The sequence below is a fragment of the Bos indicus genome, chromosome 7 (assembly GCF_029378745.1).
Source record: "Bos indicus isolate NIAB-ARS_2022 breed Sahiwal x Tharparkar chromosome 7, NIAB-ARS_B.indTharparkar_mat_pri_1.0, whole genome shotgun sequence".
Classification (NCBI taxonomy): Eukaryota; Metazoa; Chordata; class Mammalia; order Artiodactyla; family Bovidae; genus Bos; species Bos indicus.
The window spans coordinates 16608179-16617877 of NC_091766.1; the positions used below are offsets into that span (position 1 = coordinate 16608179).

Here is a 9699-nt window from a genome sequence, read left to right on the forward strand (position 1 = left end):
CATCCCAGCTCCACCAGCACCATCTGCAGGACAGACCTCCTTGCCTCTCTGCGCCTCAGTTTCACCATCCACGGACCAGAGATGCTCAGGGCACTCATATCAGAAAAATGTTGCAGAGTGCACTCTATCTGGCACGTGGGTGATCCTCACTGAGAGGATTAAACCAAGTTTAAACCAAGAGGTAATAAACCAAGATTTCCAAATTACCCCAGAGAAGGAGGTTTGGGCTCATGCCAAGCAATAGTGTCCCATACTGAACACTGGCATTGTTAGTAAGCTCCCTGGGATATTCAACCACACTGAGGAAGACCCCAGGTTCAGGGGGGTTGCCTCAGTGGGAAGTCAAGCTGGATGCTCAAACAGAGATGCTGGAATCTGTAGCTGGGTGGTCTCGCTTGCCAGCCCTGGGCATTCTGCAGAAACCCAAGAGGCTTTTAATCTGAAGAGGGACCAGGGGACCAAAAGCTATGACGAACCTAGACAGCATTGGATCATAGAAAAGGCAAGAGAGTTCCAGAAAAACATCTACTTCTGCTTCATTGACTACACCAAAGCCTTTGTGTGGATCACAACAAACTGTGGAAAATTCTTCAAGAGATGGGAATACCAGACCACCTGATCTGCCTCCAAAGAAACCTGTATGCAAGTCAAATAGCAACAGTTAGAACCGGACATGGAACAACAGACTGGTTCCAAACTGAGAAAGGAGTATGTCAAGGCTGTATATTGTCACTGTTTATTTAAATTATATGCAGAGTACATAATGCGAAATGCAGGGCTGGATGAAGCACAAGCTGGAATCAAGATTGCCAGGAGAAATATCAATAACCTCAGATATGCAGATGACACCACTCTTATGGCAAAAAGTGAAGAGGAACTAAAGAGCCTCTTGACGAAAGCGAAAGAGGACAGTAAAAAGCTGGCTTAAAACTCAACATTCAGAAAACTAAGATCATGGCATCTGGTCCCATCACTTCCTGGCAAATAGATGGGGAAACAATGGAAACAGTGAGAGATTTTATTTTCTTGGGCTCCAAAATCACTGCAGATGGTGACTGCAGCCATGAAATTAAAAGATGCTTGCTCCTTGGAAGAAAAGCTATGACCAACCTAGACAGTATATTAAAAAGCAGAGACATTACTTTGCCAACAAAGGTCCATCTAGTCAAGGCTATGGTTTTTCCAGTAGTCATATATAGATGTGAGAGCTGGACCACAAAGAAGGCTGAATGCCAAAGAATTGATGTTTTTGAACTGTGGTGTTGGAGAAGACTCTTGAGGGTCCCTTGGACTGCAAGAAGATCAAACCACTCAATCCTAAAGGAAATCAGCCCTGAATATTCATTGAAAGGACTGATGCTGGAACTGAAGCTCCAACACTTTGGCTACCTGATGAGAAGAACTGACTCAACTGGAAAAGACCTTGATGCTGGGAAAGATTGAGAGCAGGAGCAGAAGGGGGCGACAGAGGATGAGATGATTGACTCATCAACCATCTCAATGGACATGAGTTTGAGCAAACTCTGGGAGAGAGTGAAGGACAGGGAAGCCTGGCATGCTGCAGCCCACCAGGTCTCAAAGAACCAGACACAACTGAGCAACTGAACAACAGGGGAGCAGACTGGCAGACTCATAGCGGCAGCCCCTGGGGAAACTGAGGCAGAAGCTCTCCAGCTACAAAAACCACGGACACACTTCCACTGTGATGTCTTGACGGCTTTATTCGGTGATCAGATTTCTTGGGTTCTGACTCTAAAAGAGCATATTTTTAGGTTTGAAAATCCACAAATGTTAGCCAGTGGCCCACAGTGGAAAAACCCCTCCAACCGGCATGGAGGGCCCTTGTAGCCACCCCTGAGCTGCCCAAGGCTGAGAAAACGGCTAGCATTTCTACCTCCCCAGACACACCCCCATGCACCTGGCAGCGGGGGCGGGAGGGGCCCCAGGTGCATGAGTAGGAGTCAGAGTTCTGCAATTCCAGCATCATCCCTGGCACTCCACCACGGCTGTGCCTGCCCGGGCAAGAAGAGGTCATCAGACTTGTTCAAGGTCACACAGCTGCTGGAGAGTGAGGAGGGATAGGAAGCCAGGTTCCTGAACCCCAGGGTATTTGACCAAGCAGCTGCCTTTCTAGTAGGGAGGACAAGACAAAATCCAAGTATTAAGCACCTACTGTGATCAGGCTCTGCTAAGTGGTCACAAACCCAACTTCTCTGCTCCCCTGTGTTTCTGAATGTGTACTTAGTACCCCTACTTCCACCCCTGGGTGAATCACTCCATAAATATATAACCCTCTCCTTATGCTTTTGAGCTGTGCTGCTGGAGAAGACTCTTGAGAGTCCCTTGGACTGCAAGAAGATCAAACCACTCAATCCTAAAGGAAATCAGCCCTGAATATTCATTGGAAGGACTGATGCTGAAGCTCCAATCCTTTGGCCACCTGAGGTGAAGAGCTGACTCATTGGAAAAGATCCTGATGCTGGGAAAGATTGAGGGCAGGAGGAGAAGGGGGTGACAGGGGATGAGATGGTTGGATGGCATCCTTAACTCAAGGGACACGAATCTAAGCAAACTCCAGGAGATAGCGAAGGTCAGGGAAGCCTGGTGAGCTGCAGTCCGTGGGGCCACAGAGAGTCAGACATGACTGAGTTAGTGAACAGTAAAATGGGTAAGTACTGCCAGTACTTCACACATAAGGCAGCTGAGGCTAAGCAGAGAGGTTAAGGAACTTGCCCTGGGTCACTTGGAACACAGGACTGAATTGCAAGCTCATTTTCAGAGAACACTTGACCTTGATTCAAATCTAGGCTCCTCTATTTAGTAGCTGGGGAAGGCCCCCACAGTCCAAGGGACGTGCCCAGAGCTAGTCACCATGCCAACCAAGATGGTCCCAAGAGGTGGAGGAATAAATAGGTCTGGCACTGGCCACGGCACACTGGCAGAACACCAAACACAACATTCTCGGTCCTGCCTAGTAGAGATCCAGCCTGAGGGGCCCAGGTGGTGCTGGAGACCTGCCAAGCCCACCTTGTCTCACCAAACCTAGGCTCTGCCCATACCGCATCACAAGTGTTTCTGGCTAGCCCTGTCAGCTGCCTCTAAAGTCTAACCAGCAGCTCATCAAGACAACAGGATGGAGAGAGAGAGCCCAAGGATCCCCCTGCCCCAGCCAGGTGGGGTGTGGGGGATTACAGGAGGGTGGGTATCCAGGGAGAGGCACAGACCAGAGGCCTCCACTTTGGTGGCAGCAGGGTGAGGGGTCTGGGGAGCTGTGTGTGGGTAACTATCTCTTCTACACGTGGATTTGGCTCAAGCAAACCTCCCCTCTCAGGGCCTCAGTTATCTCAAAGACAGGGTGTAGGGGAAGATGGGTACTTTTTAAAAAGTCTTCAGGAGAGGAAAGAGGGATACAGAGACTGGGGCCAGTGAGTCCAGTGGGCAGAAGGACATACAGATGGAGGATGGAGAACAGAGAACCAGAGGGGCATAGAGATGGGGGCTAGAGGGGCAGAAGGGCATAGAGATGGGGGCTAGAGGGGCAGAGGGCCAGAGGGGCATAGAAACAGAGGCCAGGAAGGCAAGAATGACAACCACCCAGTAAGCCAGAAGGACATAGAGTCCTAGGGGTAGAGGGGCATGGGGGAGGGGGAATGCACTGAAGCCAGGAGACCAAGATAAGAGACCAGAGAGCTAAAGGCCTTAGAGATGGGGGCTAGAGGGGCTTGCAGACTGGGGTCAAGAGAGCATAAAGACCAAAGTGTAAGGAGCCAGAATTTCTGAGGGGATGGAAACCAGGGTCCAAAAACACAGAAGGACATAGAAATTGAAGGGCTAGAGAAGCCCTAGGACCAGAAGGTTGCAGAGATAGATGAGCAAGGGGTCTGTCTCCTACCTGGCATCTGCCCATTCAGCCCCCTACCCTACCCCGAGCCCTGGCTCACCTAGGCAGCGAGTGCCGTCCAGGCTGCTGGCATAACCATGGGGACAGGTGCACACGTAGCTCCCAACTGTGTTGGTGCAGTCACCCCCGGAGCAGAGGCCTGGCACACTGAGACATTCATCCACATCTATACAGATCAATGCTGGGTCAGAGCCAGGCACGGTCCCCCACCAGCCCTATCCCACCTCCTCCTCCTCCCTTCAGGGGGAGACTGAGCCGCTCAGAGCAGAGCAGAGAGGAGGTCCCAACCTCTCCTCATCACCCACCTTCACACTTGGCACTGTTCTCACTGAGCCGGTGTCCAGTGGGACAGCGGCACTCAAAGGAACCCACAGTGTTGACACAGCTGCCCCCCTGGCACAGGCCTGGCACAGCCTGGCACTCATCCACATCTGCAAGGGGATGAGAGACCCGTCAGAGGAGGAAACCAAAGCTGCCAAGGGCTCCCACTCAGCCCTGGTTCCCAGGACCTCTGTCCTCACATATTGGCCCCCTCTACTTACCTTGGCAGGCCCCCGTGTTTATATTGGGGATGAAGCCCCGGCGGCAGGGATGTGGCTGAGCTGGGCAGAGCTCACATGGGAAGCCCCAGGCCCGGCCCACAGTGGCACAGCAGAGCGCCTTGGTGCAGATGAGGCCTGTCAGCTGGTGCTGGCACCCCTCAGGGCCCACTCGACCAAAGCAGGGCCCCGTCCGGTAGTCTGCAGGGCAGATGGATGTGGCAGCTGGCCTCAACCTGCCCCACCTCCCCCATTACCATCTGCACTTCCATCCCATCAGGCCCAGCACAGGCCTCCACCTCTCTGGCCTGGACTACTGCTGTGGCCACCTTCCCAGCCTCCCTATACCAACACACCAGGTTGTTTTTTTTTTCCTGACCCCAAGCCTCTACTCATACTGTTCCCTTCCCTTACCTGATGAACTCCTATTCATCTTTCAAAACCCTTTCTCTCCAAAGCAATGTGCAACCAACCTCCAACAGAAGCCAGGACCTCCAAGCCTACAGAGCTCAGAGCATGTCTGGAGACCCCCCCGCCTCCCCCAGGCCCACCCTCCCTGCAGGCTTGGGCAGGGACCCACGGACGCTTTGCTAGAGAGCTGGTCCCATCCCTGAGCAACCTCCGGCTCTGCCGAATCTCCCAGACTCTGGGAGGGACCCAGCATCCACCAAATGCTCTGAACCTACAATTCTTCATCGCTGAATCCCCGCCCAGCCGAAGGTGGTCTCATCAGTCCCCCCACCACCGGGCATGGGCCCAGATGTGACTTCCTGGCTCCATGCTCCAGATGGCTCCAATCAAGGGGCTGGCATTGGACCAAGGGAAGCCCCTCCCAGAAGGAGAAGCCAAAGCCAGCCCCCAGGCCCGTATGGAGAGGAGCTCTGACACAGGCCTGACTTGCCTAAGCAAAACAGAGTTTCCAGACTCTCACCTCAGCCTCCCAGGACCCTGGAATCCCCACTCATTCTTGCCTAGCACCCAGCCCTGCCTCTCTCTAGGGCCCCCACCTCCCAGCCCCCACACCAGGCCCCTCCTCTCTCACCCTCCCCACTAATCTTCACTTTCCCTCAGCCACCGTGACTGCTCCCCCTCTGTCAGCCCAAATTCCAGCTCTGTTTTCTTGCCAAATCCAGTTTCCCAAAGCCCACCCTGGAACCCAGGCAACCCATAGCCCCTCCAGCTTCTGATTTGTGGCTATATCCTCCCCAAACTGGCTCCAGTCACAGATGGGCCTCAGCAGCAGCCCCCGTGCTGGGGTCAGTCCCAGGGCTCTTCCCGTCTTTGCCTTTCTGGGCTCCTTGGCCAAGCAAGGCACTCTGGTGGTTCACTGGCCTGGGCATCCCCATCGCCACACACTCCTTTTCACCTTCTCCTTCCCAGATGCTGGTGGCTGGGCTCCATTTCTTTGGTGGACCCTTAAATCACGCCCCCCTTTTCTTCCCCAAGAACCTCAAACATCCATGGGGCTTCAGATCCCATAGATGTGGCAGCCCCAGACCTGGGTATCCAGCTGCCCCTTTGGTGACCCACAGGTTCCTCAGCCAACACAACCTGAGTGTCTTGCCTTTCCCTGCACCCACCTGCCCCTCAGTTTTCAGAGCACACCTGAGGTTCATCACTGTCTCCTTCCCTTGCCGCCCTGCATCCAACTTCTCATTGCAACCACTGTCTTTGCCTGGGTGACAGTCTCGCAACAGGTGACTCCTCCCACCTCAGCCTGTGGGGTCACTTTGACAGTAGGGGTGCAGCATAAGGGGCCTTGTCCATCTCATGAACTCCAACTTACCCCTTCCTACAGGAAGCCCTCCCTGATTTCCTTCCCGGGAGTAGACAGTTTCTCTGTCCTTCTGAGCAGCAAGGACAGTAGAGAGGAGGTCTACTGGACCCTCCAGGGGTCCAACCACATCTCAGGAAGTGCCCCTTCCCTGCTGACCCCTTCCCCATGCTCAGCTTGGTACCTCTCTCACACTGAGGCCCCATGAAGCCGTACACACAGGCACAGTGGTTTGGCCCAATGCAGCGGCCCCCGTTGTGGCAGCCGTGGTCACAGACAGCTGTGGAGGAAGGGAAGGGGGTGGCCTGAGGTTCCCCAACAGTAGAGGGAGCTGAGGCCCGAGTGAGCATTTCTTCACACAGGAATCCCCGCAACCCAGCCCAGACCGAGGGATAAGATTGTAACAATAAGTGTGTCCCCTCCAATCCTGGTCCCAGAAGAGGGACCGGTGGGCAGTAGGCAGACGATAGCAGAGACCTGGCCTCCGGGGTCCCAAGCCCAGGTGTGCATGGGGGGTACTTACGTTGCCCACACACGGTGCCTGTGTAGCCCCTCTGGCACAGACAAGACTCCCCTCGACAGCTGCCCCCATTCATACAGCTCACACTGCACCCTGACCCTGTGAGCAGGGAGCAGGGCACACACAGGAAAGCCCTGAGATACCTGCTCAAGGCTCTGGGATTAGAAGTGTCCAGCCTGGCTCTGGTCCTTCAGCAAAACCAGCCTGGAAACTTCCAGAGGCTTCCAGAAGCCATTCACCTCCTCTTCCCGCCCCTGGGGTGGGGGATCACTTCCTGCTCACCTCGGCTCACCCCGCAGCTGGGGGCCAGCTTCCCATCAGCGCAGGCACAGAGGTTGGGTCGGGAACAGAAGCCCTGGCCACAGGCGTGCCTACAGATGGCTGGAGGGCAGCAGGCGGCGGTCAAGGCCAGGATTCAAATCTTCTACCATCCCCACCCCCTGTGGGCCCGGAGGACCGAAGCTCTGCTGGAGCCGCGGGGAGACAGAGGTGTTCTTTGGGCCCGAATCACTGAGCAGTAAGGACAGAAGTTGGAGGGTACTGGTATGCTGGCTGTTGTGCTGGGGTAGGGGGGGCGGTGAGAGGGAAGGTCTCTTGCGAACAGAGTCAGATTCCAGACCCACTAGAATGGGGTGTGGGTGGAGAAACAAAAAGAGACAGAGAAAAAGACAGACAGAGATAGACACAGAGACAGGGACTTAGAGAAAGACCAAGACAGAAAGACAGACAGACTGACAAGCAGACAGACACAGGGAAGCTGTAAGGCAAAGAAACATGATTGGGTGGCTTGGGAGCCTGAGGACACAGGCAAGGCCAATTCCATGGCTTAACTCCATACACCCCCGCCCCCAGCCCCCCAGAAGGCAGCGGCACTCACGCACAACACACTGGTTCCCACCGGGCAGCGTCCTCCAGCCAGGACAGCAGTAGGCGTGAAAGCGGGAGCCGCACACGTTAGGCCTTCAGGAGAGCAGGAGAGGCAGGTGAGCCCCTACCTGGCTGGACGTCCCCTGGGCCTCGTTCTCCCACCCAGCAGGATGGCCCAGCCCAGGCCCAGCCCAGATCCCAGGGGCCTCTCAGCATCCCGGGTACCACACACCCTTGCAAGAAGCCAGGGCTGCCACGCCTGCGCACACTTCCGAGACCGGCAGGCTGCACAGCCCCATCCCAACGGCCCTGGACACCCGCCACGCACAACAGGGCTGTCCAGGCCAGCAGGAGCCGAGCCAGAGGGCCCCAGGCCACGGTGAGGGGGCTGGCTCCTCTCCTTGTCAAGCACGGACCCTCCAGAATCATGATACGTCCCTCGGAGGCTGCGGAGAGGAGGCGGAGTCAACCCCAAGAAGCCCTTGGGCACCCAGGAGAACCAGGAGTGGTGGGAAGGCTGCCCGGATGGAGAAACTGGGTGCTGATGGGGGCCCAAGGAGGCATCCAACCCCAACCCGCAAGCAGGTGAACCGTCAGGGGAGGCTTCCCGGAGGAGGTGTGATGTCTCAGTGATGGCGTCAACTGAGAGGAGGGTGTCAAGGCAGAGACAGCACCCTGGGAGCAAAGGCAAGAAGACCTTGGACCTTTGAGTGGAGAGGAGGGGCGGGTGGCGGCTGCGGTGTTTCAGGAGGGCATACCTGTGTACTGGAGCTCCCACTTGTAGGTCAGGGCAGTGGAGAGCCCTTGTAGGACTCTAAGTGGGAGAAACAAGGACAGAAGTGGACGTATGCCAGCGTGCAGGAGGGCATATAAGGGCCCCAGAGGAAGTACGCAGTTGAGGAGGCTGGGCCAGGCATCTAAGGAGGATTGCAGGAGCTCTGGGGCACAGACTGGAACTTCCCACTGGCAAGAACACCCCTCTGTCCAGCAGGGAAGGGACAGCTATTGCGCCCACTTCAAAGAGGAGCAAACTGAGGTCAACACACATTTAGTAAGAGGCTGAGTGGGAGCTGAAGTCCAGGCAGAGGAGATGGGGGGAAAGAAAATCAAGGGGACCCTACGCTCCAGGAGGTGCCTGGTTCTCTCTGGAACCTGGAAGGACGGGAGGGAAGGGATGGGGACACAGCCACTCCTGGCAGGGAGAGGACTGGACAAAGGCTAGGAGGACAGGAGCTGGGCCCTTGGGGAAGAGAAGGTAGACCAAGTGGCCATCACGGGGCCCCTTTCAAGTCCAGCTTTCCGCACTAGGGAGGAAAGGAATTGGGTCTGGAGGCAGAATGGATGGGGAGTGTGCTGTGTGCCCTTGGGCTGGCGGCTGCCCCTCTCTGGGCCATGAGAGTTTGACCAGGTGGTCTTCAGGTCCTCGGAAAAGGAAAAGACCTTTGTCACCTCTGGCGGGGAAGCGAGAAAGTCGGCCCCACTAGTCAAGGGCACTCTTCTGGCTTCCAAGCCGTCCAGGCTGTTTTGCGCTCGGTGGACGCCTTCTCTACGCAGCCTCGGGGCCCGGGGGACCTCCGTCTCCGGCGTGGCCTGACCCAGCTCCCTCCTTCACCCCTCAACTTTGCTTCTGAGAACCGCGCCCAGGAGCTTATGGAATGAATGGGACAGCGCGCTCTCCACGAGGCGGCAGAGGGGTGGGGGTAACCGGAGGGACGGAAAGCGAGGAATCCCAGGATCCGCGAACGAGGTGTAGGGGCTAGTGGGGAGGGCGCGCGCGCCCCCCGAGCCCGCGGGCCGCGTTCTCCACCGGGCAGGGCCCGGGACAGAGGCCCGGGAGCCGCCACCAGGCTCGGTCCCGCCCTCACCTGCGGGTGTGGGTCTGGCCGCGCTCGCACCCTGGACCGAGCCCCTCCGGTGCCTCCGGGTCCCCGCGCCCCAACGCCGGCGCCGAGAGGAGCGCGGGGAGGGGAGGGGGCTGGGGCCGGGGCCGCCGGCTGCAAACAAAGGAATCCCCTCCCCCTCCGTCGCCCCGGCCCCCTCCTCCTGCCTCGGCCTCCCCCCACCCGCTGCTCTCCGGTTCCTCCGCCTGCCCCTGGCC

General features: G+C 56.8%; 1 protein-coding gene across 1 annotated transcript in view; it reads right to left on the reverse strand.

Annotated features, from left to right (window-relative positions):
• FBN3 (fibrillin 3) overlaps positions 1–9342 on the reverse strand; it is a 70172-nt gene extending 60830 nt beyond the window's left edge. The window contains exons 1-8 of the mRNA XM_019964278.2: positions 7834–9342; positions 7612–7694; positions 7017–7115; positions 6738–6833; positions 6399–6494; positions 4444–4641; positions 4207–4332; positions 3942–4067 (exon numbers count right to left, since the gene is read on the reverse strand). Of these exons, the coding sequence (XP_019819837.2) occupies positions 3942–4067; positions 4207–4332; positions 4444–4641; positions 6399–6494; positions 6738–6833; positions 7017–7115; positions 7612–7694; positions 7834–8030 (1021 nt within the window). The 5' untranslated portion in view covers positions 8031–9342. The remainder of the gene's footprint in view (positions 1–3941; positions 4068–4206; positions 4333–4443; positions 4642–6398; positions 6495–6737; positions 6834–7016; positions 7116–7611; positions 7695–7833) is intronic.
• Positions 9343–9699: the final 357 nt, after the last annotated feature.